Source organism: Cimex lectularius, unplaced genomic scaffold (assembly GCF_000648675.2).
Source record: "Cimex lectularius strain Harlan isolate CLEC.00 unplaced genomic scaffold, Clec_2.1 scaffold54, whole genome shotgun sequence".
In the NCBI taxonomy this organism is placed as follows: Eukaryota; Metazoa; Arthropoda; class Insecta; order Hemiptera; family Cimicidae; genus Cimex; species Cimex lectularius.
Genome location: NW_019392704.1, coordinates 1,294,758 through 1,313,328, shown reverse-complemented (window position 1 = coordinate 1,313,328; position 18,571 = coordinate 1,294,758). Strand labels below are relative to the sequence as shown.

Sequence of the window (18,571 nt, the reverse complement as noted above, 5' to 3'; positions counted from 1 at the left end):
TACCTTGTACAAACACTTTAATGCAACATGAAACAAACAAAGTTGCATTTTAATATCTAGTGAATGTTTTACAATTTGGGAATTATGTTGAATTATGTTAAATATCATTCAAAGATGTGTGCAAGGATGAATGTGTTGGTATATGCAGCATTCTGTGAAAGGGACAACATACTTATCTTCTCTCTCCTTCCAATTTTCATTTTTTCTCTTTCTTAAGAAACAAAACACATTGTGTTTCAGTCTTTGTACGTATTAACATGGTAACCAGAAAGTGCTTACATTAAAAGTTTTTCTGTCTAATCTAACATAAAGCAGCACTCAATATTTACATAAGTGCGTTTTAAATAAATTCTGGTTGAAACAGTTTTTTTTTTAGATCAAAAAATAAAAATAACAAGACACGAATAAAGCATCTTTTGGTTTTTTTCATATCCATTCAACATGCTATTGCTAAATTAAAGTCTCTATGCAATTGGACGATAAGGTGCTAAAAACAATAACCTCTTACAACAATGTATATACTTACTCTAACAGAGCTATCTATCTTCAAATGCTTCCAGAATGGTGATTTAGCAAAGATTTAATCATTTGCATTTAAATGAAATAATAAAATATATTTTCATTGTGTTGATACAAACAGTAGGTTTAGTTTGGGAACATTCTCACAATTCAACTTTTCTGATCCAGTCAAACTTTCAAATATGACTTGAAACATGTGAACATCTCAGTGGACTGTTGTTCAACTTTTACACTGTTTTGTTTTTTGTTTATATAACAGTTAAAAAAACAAATATGAGCTTCAGGTGGACTTGAAGTGGGATGGTAATATTATTGGAATTTTATCACAAGTATTTCTTTGGAGAAAATGCTTTTTGTTCTATTTTCAAAGAAATTACCGGATTTACTATTGCTTCTTCTATTGATTCTTGTATTACCAGGCAATGCTTCTTGGGGTATTTGGCATAAAAATTGTCAATATTTAAGATTTATGAACCCTATGGCCTTATAGCGATACAACTTGATGAGTAAAAAAATAAAGTTATACATGAAAATGTATTGAGTTCTATCATAAAACAAACGAAAATTGTCATATTAACTATTGTTGATTTGAAGAAGAAAATTAAGATGATTAGAACCATATATAAGAAAGAATGCTCAATGGTTTCCATATCAAAAGTTGGCCAAATTTTATTGAAAAGTGTGAACAAAAAGTGATTCGAGTCGGTTTTATCTTTGTTAATGAACTAATGTTGAATTGCCAGAACGTGCTTTTAAAAATAATCTCAAATTGATCAAATATTTAAAAATATTTATGCTTGTTGAACAACTAATCATTTTTAAATCCTCAATCGAATGATAAGCTTAATTATAAGTTCAATTTTTATTTTAAAACAAAATCCTACTAATTTCTAGCTATGTACTTATTTATGGAGGTACAGTGTCTTATTGAAATTCCGTAATAAAATTGAACCATGTTAAAATAAGCTCAACTAAGTTCCAAGGGTAATTCGACAAGATAAAATTTCAGCAATTTAAATGAAAAGTAGAAAAAAGAAAAATCTAATTGATTTACACCAAAAAGTTTGTTGGAGAAAAAACTTGATGTAATAAATACAAATAAATGTTTATTACAAAGAATTCAAAATTAATAATGACTGTCACTTAGGAAACCAAGAATGTTCGCTTATGGGGCACCGGTTTGGATCAGTTTTGCTTCTGAGAACTCATTGTTGCACCTTAATTTGAAGCAATGTGACAGCAATCTTGAAGCATGGCTGAATTGTGGAATTGATGGAAAGGAATAGTTTTATGTAAATCTAGGTGTTTTAAAAGGATTTTTTCAAAGTTTGAAAAAATAAATTTCATTTATAATGTGCTCACGATTTATAAAAGTATCAGAAATGCATGTTTTATTGATAGGTAGTGTACCAGTGTTGCAGTCTAGCTAAGGGATATTTATCTAATGCCAAGCTTTCAGACAATATTTGATCTTCCTCTGGGCTAATATCTGTCTGTTTTATTGTTACATTATTTATTTAATTATGTACTTTAAACTACTTTTATATAAACACCTGTTACCTTGCAATATACTAAAAATGTTTAATTGCATTGCCATCAAAAATAGATGTTAAAATACTCTTGTCCATTAACTAATTACTGTCTCTTTTTTTTTAGAAGTATGATTTATATTTCACTAATTAAGCCTGCCTCTGACAGGAAATCAAAGACAGCGTCTAAATATGGGGATTGATCATTCAATAATTCAGATATTTTGTTTGGGAAGTGGTGCGATGTGCGGAGAGGAGCATAATGTCGACAGTTCAGTAGGATATGTTTAATTGTGACTGGTGTTTGACAGGTGTAGAACATTGGTGTATTTTTATGTTTGTTCCTTAGTCTGGTTAGAACAGTTTGTTGTTTCCTAGTGGTTCGAATTGAGGATTGCCAATGTTTAACTTCTTTTTTAATTTGGAAAAGTTTATTTGTAGTGTGTTGTCTATTCCACTCACGCTCCCATTCTTTCCAAATGATGTTTTTGATATGTGTGCAGAAATCCTTGTAGGGAACTTTTGTATAGGGAATTACACACGAAATTGATTCTTTAGCTAACTGATCGGCTTTTTCGTTCCCTTGGATGCCAATGTGACTTGGGATCCACATGAAAAAAACTTTAACACTTTGAGTGGAGAGTTCTTTTAGTTTGTAAAGGATATCTTGGATGCTCGGATTGTAAGAAAAAATATTTTTGATCGACATTAAGGTTGTGAGTGAGTCAGAACAAAGTATGAGAGTTTTATGAGAGACAGATATAACGGTGATAGCTTTAAGAATGGCAACAAGCTCGGCAGAAACGTTGGAGCATTCTTGAGGAAGTGAGAAACTGTAAGAACGAGAGATGACGGCCGATCCCACACCTTCATCGGATTTGGATCCGTCGGTATATATAAAATCGGCAAGTGGATAACAGGACGAAAATTTGGAGAATTCTTGATGGTATAAAATTGGGGGAGTATTATCTTTGTTAAAGATGGAAAGCTGCAGGAAGAGTACAGGGGATGGAAGAGTCCAAGGAGGGATAGGCGATGCTTGTTGTTTTTGGATACATGGTACTTCGATCTTTAAGTCTTGAAGGTTTATTAGAATTCTTAGTGGAAAAGAAAAACGTGGGATGTGCCAGTTTGGAAAATTAGGAAGGGGTCGATTATTGGGAAAGAGAGAACGAAGTGGATGTTGAGGATGGGAAATTACTTAGGCAAAGAACAAAAGGTCTATCAGGCGTCGCCGAAATTTTAGGGGTAGTTCGCCCGCGTCAACATTTATGCTGTTTATGGGGCTGGTACAGAAAGCACCTATCGCCATTCTCAGCGCCGCGTTTTGAACAGTGTTTAATTTCTAGGGTATTTTCACTGGCAGAGCCGTAGGCAATACAGCCATATTCTATTTTGGATAGGATTAGTGTTTTGTAAAGCTTGTGTAAGCTGTTTCTATCAGCTCCCCAATTTGTGAAACACAGTAAACGATATAGATTTAATGATGAAAGGCATGTTTGTTTTATTGTTTTGAGGTGAAGTTTCCAATTCAAGTGTTTATCAAAAATTAAGCCTAGGTAACGTACGGAGTCTGCGAATTGAATATTTTTGTTATTTAATTTGAGTACAGGAATATGATGAGGTTGCTTCTTAGCAAAGAGAATGGCGACTGTTTTTCTTTCTGATATTTTGAAGCCATTTACGTTGAGCCATTCGTTTACCAGAGATATCGCTGATTGAATTTTAAAAATTTTATTGAAAATGTTTAAGATGGTGAGCTTTTGGGAGTGTGACAGGTTTTTAATCATTCCAATGCATAGGTCATCAGGTCCAGGAGTAGTATCTTTCCTAGAAGATAGTGCATGAGTAAATTCATCAAAAGTAAAAGGCAGATTCGGCGGGTCATCATGTTGATTGTTATCAGAAAGTAAAGGGGTAGCTTCTTTTGAAGTTTTAATTAAAATAAAATCAGAGGAGAAGTTGGAGGATGCTGATGTTTCGTATTGAGTTTTAGCGAGCAATTCAGCTATCATCTTAGGATCTGTGGTTATATTGTTTCCATTTTGGAGGGCGGATACCAGAGGGGAAGAACCATGACCCATAATCCTTCTGACAGTGGACCAAAATTCCTTAATTGGCGTATGTCGGTTGACCTTTGAAAGAAAATTTGACCATGAGTGATTTTTACATTTTTTGACTACGAGTCGGGCGATTTCTTTAGCAGCAGAATATAATTGAAGGTTGGATGTGGAGGGATTCCGAAGGAATTTTCGTAATGTACATTTGCGCTCGTATATGGCTTGAGAGCATTCAGGGGTCCACCAGGGAATTGGTAGTTTGGTATATTTGTTGGGATTGGTTTTCGGAATGGTTGAGTTGGCAGCGTTCAGAATTCTCTTGTTTAAATCATTGATTAGGACATCGATATTGGATTCGTTTAGATCAAGATCGTTAAGATGAACATTATTTTGATATTTCGTCCAGTCAGCTTTATGAAGTTGCCAGCGTTTTGGAGGGGAATGCAAAGGGATATGGAGGTTTGATTTAATTAGGATTGGAAAGTGATCACATCCATGAAGATCGTTTAAGGTGTACCAGTTAAAGCGAGGCTGGAGTGAAGGACTAATAATACTGAGATCAATTATAGAGAGTTTTCCTGAGCGAGCACAAAAATGAGTGGGGTTTCTCGAGTTTAGAATATTCAGTTGATATTTGCCGATGAAGGCCTCGAGATTTTTGCCATTTTTATCAATATGATCTCCGTTCCAAAGAAAGTTGTGTGCATTGAAGTCTCCTAGAAGTATTAATGGTGGTGGAAGTTGATGGAATAGGTCTTCAAGGTCGTGTAGGAAGAGTTTTTGAGGAAAGTAGATAGTGCAGATCGTAAGTGGTTTGGGGGAGAGTAATCTGATTGCTACCACTTGTAAATATGTTGTGAGGTCCAAAGGTTTGTGAGGAATATCATTTTTAATTAGTATGCATACTCCTCCACTGGCAACTAGACNAGAGATTTTTTCATGTTCTAAAGTCATGACAAGAAACTTACGGCACCATTTCATTTTCGTATTTATACAGGGTATTTTGTCTGGGGGTTCAGTATTTGAGATGGGGCCGGGGGCCTCCATCATGAAGGATGAGCTAATAAAATAAAACGAAATCGAAGTAGTAATATGATCAGAGTTGAGAAAATAAAAATTATTTGCAGTATATAAATGAACTGAATATAACACTTCTTGAAATACAAGGAGGATGGGATCAAGTAGATAACGCTCCGATGTTTACTCTTCAGAGGATAAACAACGACTGGTGTTGTAATTTATATAACAACATTAACTCTGAGGAAGGTCAAATATTGGCCAAAAACCTGGCACTTGATAAATTGCCTTAGCATGGAATACAACACTGAAACACTACCAATCCTAAATTTAAAAAAATTGCTGGTCAATAACATTAACATAATTGTTATTTGTATTTATTAAACAAAAAGCATTGTATAAATAATATATTTATACAAATAAATGTGCATTGACTTACCTAGTAATTTAGATTGCATGACTTCAACTTCTTTTTCTTTGGCCATAGTAGATTCTGTAATATTAATGTAAAAAAAGTGCAATACAAAAAAAAAATCAATAAATAAAATTATTCAAGCAAAACATAAAAAAATGTGCTGAATTGTAATGATTAACTGATTTAGTAATTCTAGTTCTTAAAAAAGCAAAGCTAAAACCTCCCAGCAACAAATTTAAAAAATAATTTATCATAAAAAATTATGCTTAGTGGATTATTGGGAGCCATGCTTACTTTTGTGGTTGCATATTTATCTCATATTTGAATATACTCACGCCCTGAAAAATGAGTTACTTCAGACCACAAAGACCATCCATTTAAGTTGTTCACTCGCACCTTTGCCTCGTATGTATGAGGTGATAGATCTTTAAAAGTATGGGAAAATTCCAAAACATTTTCATTACTGCCTAAGGCATTTTTTTCATATATCCAATCATCATCCTAATTAATAAAAGTAACAGAATTTATTAGTGGATTCAATTAGAAGTTTGTGTTATTAACATTACCTGCTGTCTTTTATATGCCATTTCATAATTAAGAAATTTAATTTGGCTTTCAGACATGTAAGTCAAAACATAACCATTATCTCCACTTGGATTTCCACTTAATAAGACAGGGGGCAAAGGCTCATCTTTAAAACAAACATTACAATTTAACATTTCATCTGATTGGTATTATAGAATGAATTTACCTATGAGCATTATCACAGAAGAATTTCTTCCGTACTTATTAACTCCTGTACATTCATATGTACCTAAGTCGTTCTTTTTTGTTGGAATGATTCTCAAAGTGTACTGTTTTACTGATTTATCATCTCCATTTACATTGACAAAATAGTTCTTATCGTTAGGAATGATTTGTTGCCCATCTCTGTACCAAGTTACCTAAAATATTTAATAAGACATAATACTACTAATAATAACTACTTAATGTTGGAATACCTGGGGAATTCATCAAAACAATAAAGTACTCATAAATATCTTATTGATGGAGAAAAGAAATTAAATGTATTATCTATGAATGCACATAATGAATAATTAAAAAAAAAAAATACATGGTTTTCCTTATTTTAATAATTCATACATCCATTCATTTACAAATTAAATTTAAAACTGTAAAATTTACCTCTATTTTTTCATTGTTCGGTGCAGAAATGCATTTAAGTTCAGATTCAAAGTTTTCTGACGTTGTAACAACTCTGCGCTCAGCACTCATTACAGGAGGTGCTATGAAAGCAAATAAATTAAGAAAAAGTAATAAAATTGAAAATTTGGAATTGAATTATAGACAAAAATTTACCAAGGACTATTAAGTCAACAGTCTTCATGTCTTTACCATCTCGATTCTTGACTACACATGTGTAACGACCAGCGTGTTCAGGTTTAACCTTGTCATATTTAATTTCTCTGCTGTTAATCGTTTCATTACGGTTTAAATATTTCAATTCTCTCAACCAGTAAACGTCCAGTTTATGTTTCCCTTGGCCTTCACACATAAAAGTCATAGGCTGTCCTATCATTAGAGTTTGCGAATTGGCCGGTCTCATTGCAGCAATCTTCGGGGTGGGTGCTGATTAAAAAAAGGTGCCAGATTTGTGAGCAATTTTTTTTTTAGATCATAAAATTAAAAATTTTAGAGAATGTACTACCTCCGACTCTTACGTAGTACATCACTGAGTTTAATTCATTTTCTGTAACATTTTTAAACCCCAGGATACATTTGTATTGACCAGAATCTTTCAGATTGGCATTGGATATTGTCAATGTAAAATCAGCTGACAAATATATGCGATGGTCCGCCTCTTGCCTGTGTGTGCCGAAAAAAAGCCGTACAGGTTTCTTTTCCCTTTTACTATCACTATAAGTCCATTGTACTACTGGATCCTCTGAGAAAAAAGTTTGTATTAGGAATAGTTGAAATTTTAATAATTCAAGTGTAAATATTATCACATACCTCCTTCGATCTTACAAGGTAATGAAACTGTTGCACCAACTGCAACAGTGTAATTCTCATTTCTGGACACCATTTTTGGTTCATCGTCATAATCATCCACTAGATCATCATTTATAATATCATCATTATTGTAATCATCATCTGGAGAAGGCATCCCATATGCTATGAACAAGAAAATTGTAAAATTACTAACAAAGAAATAATATGATTTCAATTTTATAGTAAAGCAAATGAGTGGTGATTAATGGTGGACATTTTTAAAGACAGGTTTTCCTTGCTGTTCCTGATCCTTAGCACATATCTGTATAATTAAAATATAAATTAATAAGTTGACTACAAGAACGCTGTGCAATGATTATTACAATTCAAATTCATTGTTAAGGAAACACAATTTTTTGTTAAACAAAAGGTTTTTCATTTTTATATCGTCATTCTTATTCTGTGTTGGGAAAAAAGAACACCGGTAATAGTTCTCTTGTTAAGTTTCTTTTTCCGCGAAAATCAAGGGCGTTTTCCGGGCGTAGCCCTTATTTAATTAAGGCCTGTACTTCACCCTCGAACATGCTACAAATCGCCCTGGCCGACTTTGATAAAAATCCACTATCAATCTTTGTTTTGTTAGGTTGAGGGTGTGTACATTGGCCAAATTAGTAGCAGACAAATTAACACACACGCATATAAATACACAGAGCATAATCTTTATTTATAACTTCTATGCGTAATTTTTACGATAATAGAAACAGATTATTTTAAACAGTCTGTTGTTTTAATCATTCTTGGATCTTTGATGCACAAGGAAAATTGGTTATCCTTCATTTTTGCTTATTTGCAAAAAGAACCGCCGATGTGGGCTGGAGGAAGGCATTCTTTATCGTTTCTGTATCGTGGTTGAAGATTTCTTGAACTTTCCCTTAATTTTAACATAGAAAACAAGCATTGTTTAATGAAACAATAAAACAAAATAATCCAGGCGTACTGGCTTTAATTTATCATTGTAACAAATTTATATTGTTAAATATTTTATTATTTACAAGGGGATGAAAAATGCCACGAGTACGTTCACCCATAATGCACGTGGCATCTTTCTTAATTCCTTTCAATTAAGAAACCTTAATAGAGATGCCCATTAGCGGAGTACTCACAAATTTATCTTGTAATTAAATACAATTTTATTTCACAGGGTCGTTAAATAAATGTAGCCGTTATAGTGTTTTACTGCTTCGTCATATGTTTTATTAGGTATGTCGATTTGGTACCAAGGCAAATGACATATAAGGGGTTTCGTCCAATTCGTGTTCGTTTGTCTTTAATTGGTACTTAAATTTACTTTTTATACAGAATCTTGTCTGTTGTCGGGATCATAGCACCGGAAGAAAACAATAAATTTCTCAATTATTATTATTATAATAAAGTGTGTGGTATTTAGTGACCGTTAGTCAATGATTATTCAGAGATCGTAAGATGCGGCCTGGTGTGACGTAGGTTTTAGAAAAACATTTTCTGTAACGTGCCAACGTTCCATCTCTATTGAGATCATCTTCAGGGCCTGGGATTTATAAACACTGTTTAAATTTTACAAACAAATATAGTATGTGAAAAAATGAATTTATACAATACTAGAAATTTTAAATAAAAAAAAATGAATTTATGCAATGCTAAAAAATAAAAAAAAATGAATTTATACAATGCTAAAAAAATTAAAAAATGAATTTATATAATGCTAGGAAATTTTAGATTTAAAAAAATGAATTTATACAATGCTTTTTTGAATCTAAAATTTTCTAGCATCGTATAATTTCATTTTTTTAATCTAAATTTTTTTAGCATTGTATAAATTCTTTTTTTTTAATCTAAAATTTCTAGCATTGTATAAATTCATTCTATCACATTCTACATGTATTTGTAAATTTTAAACAATGTTTGTAGATCCCAGGCCCTGAAGATGATCTCAATAAAGATCGAAACGTGTGCTGATTATTAGTGACTGTTAATCGATAATTATTCCGAAATCGTGAGATGCGGTCTGGTGTGATGTAGGTTTCTACTACTTCAAACCTACATCACACCGAACCGCATCTCACGATTTCGGAATAATTAAAGATCGAAACGTTGGCACGATAAAAAAAGTTTTTCTAAAATCTACGTCACACCAGACCGCATCTCACGATCTCCGAATAATTATTATATTAAAGTTCATGGATTGGTAAAAGTTAAATGTTAATTATTTGGAAATCGTGAGTTTCAGAAAAACATTTTCTTTTTCATGCCAACTTTTCGATCTTTATTTAGGTCATCTTCAGGGCTTGGGATTAATAAACATTGTTTAAATTTTACAAATACATCTAGTATGAAAAAAAAAAAAAAGAATTTATACAATGCTAAAAATTAAAAAAATGAATTTATACAATGCTAAAAAATTTAAAAAATAAATTTATACAATGCTAGGAAATTTTAGATTAAAAAAAATGAATTTATACAATGATTTTTGAATGTAAAATTTTCATCGTATAAATTCATTTTTCAGCATTGTATAAATTCTTGTTTTTTAAATCTAAAATTTCTAGCGTTGCGTAAGTTCACTTTTTCACATCCTACATGTATTTGTAAAATTTATACAATTTTGTAAATCCCAGGCTCTGAAGATGATCTCAATAAAGATCGAAACGATAAATGGCACGATAAAAAAAAATGTTTTTGTAAAACCTACGTCACACCAGACCGCACCTCACCATCTCCGAATAATTGTTATATTAAAGTTCATGGAATGTTAAATGAGGAAATGTATACCAAAATGATTTATTTTATAAAAATGTATAAAAATAAATTTTCTTGAAGTCAAAAATTTAATAATAATCCTTCTGAGTGTTAAAAAATACAATAGAATCTCCAAAGCAGGCATTAAGTTCCTTCCGGATGGCTCTTCCTTTTGGTCTGTTGATCACGGAATGTATGGGCTTCGCAGAAGGGGGAATTTTTCTGCCAGAAGCCAACGCCTGCCGTTTATAACAGACAAGAAATTTAAAGCCGGACAGCTGCAGTCTTATGTTGCCAAGATACCCAACCGAGCGAAAGGCCGTAAAAGCTGGAGGCGGAAGCCTACGCGAACTTCCATTTAATCACGTTAAAAGTCCCCTTTGGACGAAAAAATTACGGAATGAGTGATTAGGGACAATGTAGATAACAGGCTTTGTAACAAAAGAAGGTTTTTTTTGTTTGTTCTATTAATTCAAAACAAAATAATAGAACATATTTCGGGCATTAAGTAGATTCAGTCTTGCCGATGATGAAAGAGTTGCGGCCACTGTCATGCAACGAATCTACTTAACCAATAAAGACCCAGCAATTGTGCAAATTGCTTTAACTATCAAATTGTTTCATAACTCTATTGATATTTCCTTGATTAATGCGTGGACAAGTTCATCGCTAGACTATTGCAAACAAGGATTTTTAATTAATTTTTGCGAGGAACAGCTCCATTCAGGAGGGTAAAAATAATATCTTTTGGTTTGACAATTGATTCTATGTGTTTCGCCTGTTCTTGCTACTTCAATTCGGAAACCACATTTCAATTAAGACGTGTTTTTTTGTTAACAACAGTTGCATGAATGAACGGATATCTAAATAGACCAAGTAATAATCAACCACTTAATTTAAACCAAACCTCCGTTGTAAAAAAGAACTGATATATCATATCTTTAGAATAATTAGTTTGCCTTTTCTCGCCCTTTTTAGGGCATATAATTAAAACTAGCACATAAATCTTTAGATCCTTATATCTCAATTGCGATTACTCAGCTTAATCGTTAGTATGAATTTCTGAGAAAAATGTAACATGTACTTACTTCATGTACATCAGATGCATATGTGATGGATAATTAATAAAATTTAATTTTTCTCAGCGTTGAGTTAAATATTTAGGGCAGAACAATACAATTAGTCCTCACCATGATAATTTAATATCAATCAGGAAGTTCCCAAGACCTTAAATTTTTATTATAAATATTTACCAAATTCTACTATACCTTTAGAACGAATTTGTCCGCAAAATCCTTTCCAATGGATTAAGAAGTGTGATCAATTATTTGTCCAAATAAATGGACTAAATAATTTTTAGTAGGCCTTTGCACAAGTCCAATTCTAGCAATTTTTGAACCAAATCGGCTCATGTTTCTTTATATAATGTTTTATAGGATGCTGGTGGATTGGATATAGGAGCAATTTTAAACCAAAATGAAGATAATGGTGAACTAAATGCAATGGCTAACTTTTCAAAAAAATTGGACGCCTACACAATAAAAAAAGAAAGCCATCTATCTGGAATATTTAGCTATCAAAGAAGCAGTGCGTTACTGGCAGCACTGGCTCATACATTTGTAGTTATCTCCAAGCCACAAGCCGTTAGAAAATTATAAAAAAATAAAATGTAGAACAGATGAGGAATTAAGTGAATTGGTATATTATCTACAGCAATACGATTTCACCATTCGACATTCACCAGACAAGGATATTACAGAAGCAGATGCACTCTCGAGAAAGCCTGCATTAGAAGAATTTGAAAATCAAATAATAAGCGCACGTACGCACACACAAATTGAACAAACTTTAAGAATCAGTTCGCTGCCTATTTGAAGAGATTTAATCTCATCACATCTGAAACATGTTCCTGCGACGGTCGACTGTATAACTGTCAACAGATAATGCCTGCCAGGAGTATATGATCAAACGTATAATTATCAAATGCTTTTATTGGCCCTTGAGCAAGTTTCTGAATCCAGAGTAGAGGAAAGAGTTTCAACTGCTAATCGATTCAATCTTCAAATTTTTGGACAAGAAGAAGAAAGAAGAAAGTTTGGTTCACCTTATTATGCAGCATTATTTCTGCTTCTAATAAATGTATTAGCAAACTAACTATACATATATTTATATAACAACTTATATGTACACTGAGAGACAAATGAAAGTGGGCACCCTCGTTTTTGTTTCTTGTTCTTCTGTCGTTCTTTATAGTTTTTATTTTTTATGGTATACTGGATATTTTTTAAGGAAAAATATAAGATATAGATAAATAAAAAATAAACTAAATAAAACAATTTTACCAAAAGTATTGATATGGAACAATGAACCACTGATCGACTTTTTGTCATCCTCTTTGACAACTCGTCCCAAAGGTGTTCGATAGGGTTTAAGTCGGGTCTGCATGATGGCCACTCCAATTGAATTGAAGCCCGTTCCAAATAGTCACCAACGATCCTAGCTAGTAATTAATGTGTGGTGTTTAGTGACCGTTAGTCAATGATTATTCGGAGACCGTGAGATGCGTTCTGGTGGGACGTAGATTTTAGAAAAACATTTTCTTTATCGAGCCAACGTTTCGATCTTTATTGAGATCATCTTCAGGGCCTGGTATTTATAAACATTGTTTAAATTTTACAAACACATGTAGGATGTGAAAAAATGAATTTATACAATGTTAGAAATTTTAGATTAAAAAAATATATATATACATTTATGCTAGAAAATTCTAGATAAAAAAATGAATTTATACAATGCTATAAAATTTTAGAATAAAAAAATGAATTTATACACTGCTACAAATGCTAGCATTTCATTCTTTTAAATCTAAAATGTTCTAGCATTGTATAAACTAATTTTTTCACATCCTACATGTATTTGTAAAATTTAAACAACTTTATAAATCCCAGACCCTGAAGATGATCTCAATAAAGATCGAAACGTTGGCACGATAAAGAAAATGTTTTTCTAAAACCTACGTCACACCAGATCGCATCCCACGATCTCCGAATAATCTAGCTCATACAGCTAAAGTGTACATTCGAAACGATAAAACTATCATTTCATCCATGCCTTCTTGAGTAACATCTTGGTTGATGTTATAATGGAAGACGGTTGTTCTTGGAATATTAAGCACCCTAACTTCATACGCTTGACTTTTGCCATCTTCCAATACTATGATTCTAGACGAATTGTTATCACTTAAAACGATTACTCTAAAATATTTGAAAATTAAAAATGATATAACTTAAAAAAATCAAATCTATTCAAAGATTTATTTACAAAATCCAATTGTAAACACAAATGGGAGATTTTCGGGGATATATCGCTTTTTTGTTCGTCCCCAAACCCTCTCTCGGCCGTCAGAAGAATTCAAACAAAACCATCATCCGAAAACAAAATTTTAGTCCACTCTTGGTCAGACCAATTGATGTGATTAAACCCCTCGGGTCTTGGTCGCCCACCCTGCATAATATATATATATATATATATATATATATATATAATTGATGTGATTTCTTGCGAAAATTAACCAAGCTGTTCTGTGCCTTGTCAGAAGTTCTGGACCAGGCATGCCTCCTTGCATGTAATCAAGCTTATGAAAGTCTTTGCCTTACAGTGCGTTAACTGACATTAACATTACTAAATTGTTGAAATCATTGCTCGATCTCAACAGTGATAGAGCATTCGAAAGAGTGAAACGATCAACTCCCATGGGATGTGGCATGATGCCATGTTGCCATCTCATACCTTCTTGAGTAAACTTCAGCATCTTGGTAACGATACTTCGGACGTTCTGGCAATATACGCACCCTGGCCACATACGTTTCCATCTGCCAACAATTCTAGCCGAATCGGTATCACTTAAAACCATCGCTCAAACAAATTTGAAACTTAAAAATGGTAAAACCTAAAAACAATCAAATCACCGGAACGTTAGAAAGAAGCTTGACAGGAAAACCAACAAATCAGAGATTGACTATGCAAAGATTTATTTTCAAAATTCAATTGTAAACACAATTTGTAGATTTTATCTGTATTTTATTTACGTCTAATCCTTTAAAACGGATCAATATTGCTATAAGTCAATTGAGTTTTTCTAGGAGATAATTAAAAATATTAAGAATCCTTGAATTAATTAATCTGTATTAAGGTATTGGCTGAGATAAAAAAGTGAGTGTCACAGGCGGGATCTGAACCCACGACCTTCGGCTAAATACGCCGCTGCTCTACCACTTGAGCTATCGTAACTTCGATCCACTCGGACAATTTCCCATCTCAACCCACCTTTCCCTCCTTTTTGTCATTTTTCAAGCGGGTTCGAATCCCGCTTGTCACACTCACTTTTTTATCTCAACCAATACCTTAAATACAGATTAATTAATTGAAAGATATTATTTGGTCAAGCGGACCACGAAAACTAGTGAATATTAAGGATGGTCACCTTTTTTGCCTTTCAGTGTGTATATTATATGTCATATTTTAATTGGAGCATTTGAGTAAAGTTATTTAATAACTAATAGCTCAACGTACCCACATAAATTTGTGTCAATTGTATCACAGAAATTTTTTTAAATATTATAGTATTTATTATATATAATTTAATAGCTTCTGTTACAATAGGTCGATGGCGCGCAAAAAACCTCGCACTACAGAAACAAACACCCTCAATAATGCTCTCTTTTGTATTAAAGCTAAGCCATAAGCTGTTTAAAATAAACCGTATACAATTCAACCTGATTGTCCGTCCTTAAGTCAAGTGTGTAATAGTTGTCTCTTTCAGGGCCGTACCGATCCATGAATATGAAAGTGCCGGGTGCACACGTGTTCCTCTGGAAAGGCGTGTCCGGAACCACGAGTACTTTGATCCACCGCTTAGAAAAAGCTTTTATTAATTTCCATAAATGGCCGAGCCGATGTGTGCGGAAGCCGTATCCGGCGCGTATTGAATTGTGAAACAAACAGTACTGTCACTCCTCGGGTCTTTCAAAAAGTAAAATTAAAATCAATATGAATAACATGAACCTTTTTTTAAATTTTCGTTAAATCGGTTTGTAGCTTCCGTTAGAATGTAATTTTATGTTTTAGACACAAGACTCATTGGTTGATTTAATTTTAAAGTTGAATGAGCGTGTTGGACGTCTACTGACGTCTGAAGAGATAAACGGCTATTTTTAATAGCTGGTTATGCCGAATTAATCTTGTGGTGTTAGTTCAGAAAAGCCGATCTTTCAAGGAACAGAGTCAAGAATCTGTCGTAGCGTCTTTTCCATTTGTCATGATTCAGCATTTTGCGGTGGAAAATCGGAAACAGGGCAATGCACGAAGCAAGAGCCACAAGGACCGATTCAAAAACCGTCATATAATTACTTGAAAATAAAAGATTCGTAGCGCGACGACCAGCTTGTGCTACACTAAATAAAAAAATGGACACGGTAAACCGAGGGGAACCTAGGAAGTTTTTACGGTCCAGAAAAGCTGACTCGGGACTTTCTTTGGCGCCGTGGAACACACATTTCTCGAACGGAACTGAGATACCCTTTGCTGCTGATAAATGCGCTTAATCAGAGGCTAGTACCAACTTAATTCGAAAGCCGTGGTTTAATTGAAAACACAATTAAGCCACCTGTTTCCTTCAGAAGGAGATAACGGAAATTTATGGTTTTCCGTCAACGACCACTGCAAATAACAAGTTGCTTCAACCTGAGACTGGAGATAAATAAACAAATTGTATAAGGTATGTTCACGTACATAATCTAACGTGCGATCAACGCTTCACTATGGCCACTTTCGAAATAGCTGTAATTATTTATAGCGGGGAGGTGGGCAATTTTTTTCCAAACGCCTCCTGATAATAAGAATAGCAGGGATTGGTGAAAATTGATGGTTTAGGTAAACACACCTTTTCAGATGATAAACAGAACATTTTAATTATAGTTGAATTAAAAGATAAATAACAAGAGAATATTACCAGGTTGACAGGGCTATGATAAATGGTAGTAGTTCAAATTCCGATAATAATATTTTTATTTTAAGGATCCGCCAAATATCGTTACGATAGTAATTACTATGGTATCTTAATAACGCAGTTGTTCTTTATCGAGAATAGGCTAGATTTAATAGAACTTACACGAATTAATAAAACATTTCCAAAATGTAGAACTGAAAGATATTGTTGTTTCCTTTTGTGTATATTAAGTGAATGTAGTTAGTAGCGTGAATGTGTACAGTGAAAAGGAATATTGAGTTCCCATTAGATTAGTTATACAGCACATGTGAAGTATGTTGGAGAAAAAATATCGAGTACTACTAATGAGTAAATGATATATAAATAGAAAATTATGTAATTAAGAATTAGTGAGAGTGTGGGTGTGTTAAATTTAAAAGCTACATGTTTTGGGGTCTAAAATGACCTAACTTTTGACAACACCTGGAGCCAACTTCGGTGGTGTGATAAGTCATAAGCTCAATTCTCTACATATCCATCAACTTTCATTCCTTCAACATTCAAAATTTATGGTATTTAACAGTTTTTATGAAATGAATAGTTAAAGATAAACTCTAAATTCCAAACTTGAATTCTTCAAGTGAACAGTGGAAGCTGCACAATTTAAAGTAAATTATAACTTCTTAATCTCTTGTATATATATGGAAGCAAAAGAATTTTAAAAATTGTCGAATATAATTGTTTCATATTAGTACTATAGGGCGCGCGATTAACGAAAACCTTAAGTGAGTGTGGATAATTTTTCATTCGTTTTTTTGTGCACTATGCTTATGACCTTAGTTCTCTCATTTATCATCTGTCAATGGATAGTTAAGTGATTACAAACGAAAATATAACTTAATGTTTATGATTAAATAACCTTTTATGTGGTTTTGTTAAATTTAGTGTTATGCTTTATTCTCTGTTTTACCGCTTAACACCCGATATTTTATGTAAATGAGGATTTGATTGTACAATTGTGTCTACCCGAAAGTCTTTCTATTTCACTCATGGTGACAGAAGTGGTTACGCTACTGTTTTCCTACGATAGACATCATGTTTTTTTAATCATAGGCACAAAGCGCAACGAAAATTGAATAACAGTGAGGCTGGTTAGTGCTTGTTTGCCACAGCGAGGGGTTGGACGCTGCCGAGCGTTAAATGAAAACATGTAATGGCCAGTGAGATTGACATAATTGAAGGCAGTTGCATCTCAATCAAAGCAGCGATGACAAGGGTCCATCAGACTCTTCCTGTTTCCGGCCTACTCCACAAAAATATTTTTTTTAAACCATGTCCTCCTAGGTTTCATGTTGAAAGAATAATTCGTTATAGAAGAATCGGACAAAAGAAATCGTCTGATCTGGCAATTCGTTTTTTGTTTATGAAATTTCATGGTAGATATGTTGGACGGATTTAAGCGATACGTCACTCTTTTCCAATGTGAGATCACCTCTCGGCTTACAAGCCTCCGGTTTGAAACATGTTCAATTTTAGAACACGGAAGTCGACGCAAGGCGAGACTGGAATCTCTCTGAAGTTCGAGTCTAGGGTTCACGGGTGTGATGAATCATCATCACCTTCCATCGCCTGGCTGGGCGTGACAAATGCCGGTTATATGCACAATTGCCGACTTGGTGGTGAAAACGATGATCGCCTTTTGCCGATGCCGACCCCGCACGAAGCAACGTGTCTTTTCCCTACTTTGAAATATAGCAAAATTCAACTGCACGGTGAATTATAATTTACACACTGAACATTGCAGGTATTCTTGCAGCGTGACTTACGCTTCAACGACAAAATTTCGCCTGTATGATTCATCGGGTGATTCACGTACTTTCTCCCTTTGAATGTCACAATCAAATATTGTTTGTTATGAACTTATTAACCGACTCAAATAATAGGGTTTTTAAGCCGTTTTCCGTTTAGAATAACATTTCGTTAAATTATGATAAAGTACCGTTGAGTTTAGGGATGAATGGATTTTGTTCGCGTGGGCGAACAATCAATGAGTTAGAACATTACTATCTCAGAGTGATGGATGACTACACCGTTTTTTTCCCCAAGTTTAGACCTATAAGGTTATCTTTTACTTTATCCATCACGTACAATTTATAAGTATTAAAAATACAAACTACCTGCCATTAGCGTTTCGGAATTCGATTATAACTCAATTTTTGCTTTTGACTTTTGTTGAAATTTCAATTTTGCAAGGGGCCCACGGTAATCAGCCACCATA

The 18,571-nt window shown here is 33.4% G+C and overlaps 1 protein-coding gene across 2 annotated transcripts in view; it reads right to left on the bottom strand.

Moving 5' to 3' along the window:
• Positions 1-18,571, bottom strand: part of LOC106665832 (neural cell adhesion molecule 1-like) — a 176,025-nt gene that overhangs the window by 1,030 nt on the left and 156,424 nt on the right. The window contains exons 2-9 of one of the 2 annotated variants that reach the window (XM_014392600.2): positions 7,554-7,715; positions 7,249-7,485; positions 6,900-7,169; positions 6,726-6,826; positions 6,292-6,484; positions 6,107-6,231; positions 5,876-6,041; positions 5,565-5,618 (exon numbers count right to left, since the gene is read on the bottom strand). In XM_014392600.2, coding sequence (XP_014248086.1) covers positions 5,565-5,618; positions 5,876-6,041; positions 6,107-6,231; positions 6,292-6,484; positions 6,726-6,826; positions 6,900-7,169; positions 7,249-7,485; positions 7,554-7,715 — 1,308 coding nt within the window. The remainder of the gene's footprint in view (positions 1-5,564; positions 5,619-5,875; positions 6,042-6,106; positions 6,232-6,291; positions 6,485-6,725; positions 6,827-6,899; positions 7,170-7,248; positions 7,486-7,553; positions 7,716-18,571) is intronic. The other variant, XM_014392601.2, reaches the window with a different exon arrangement.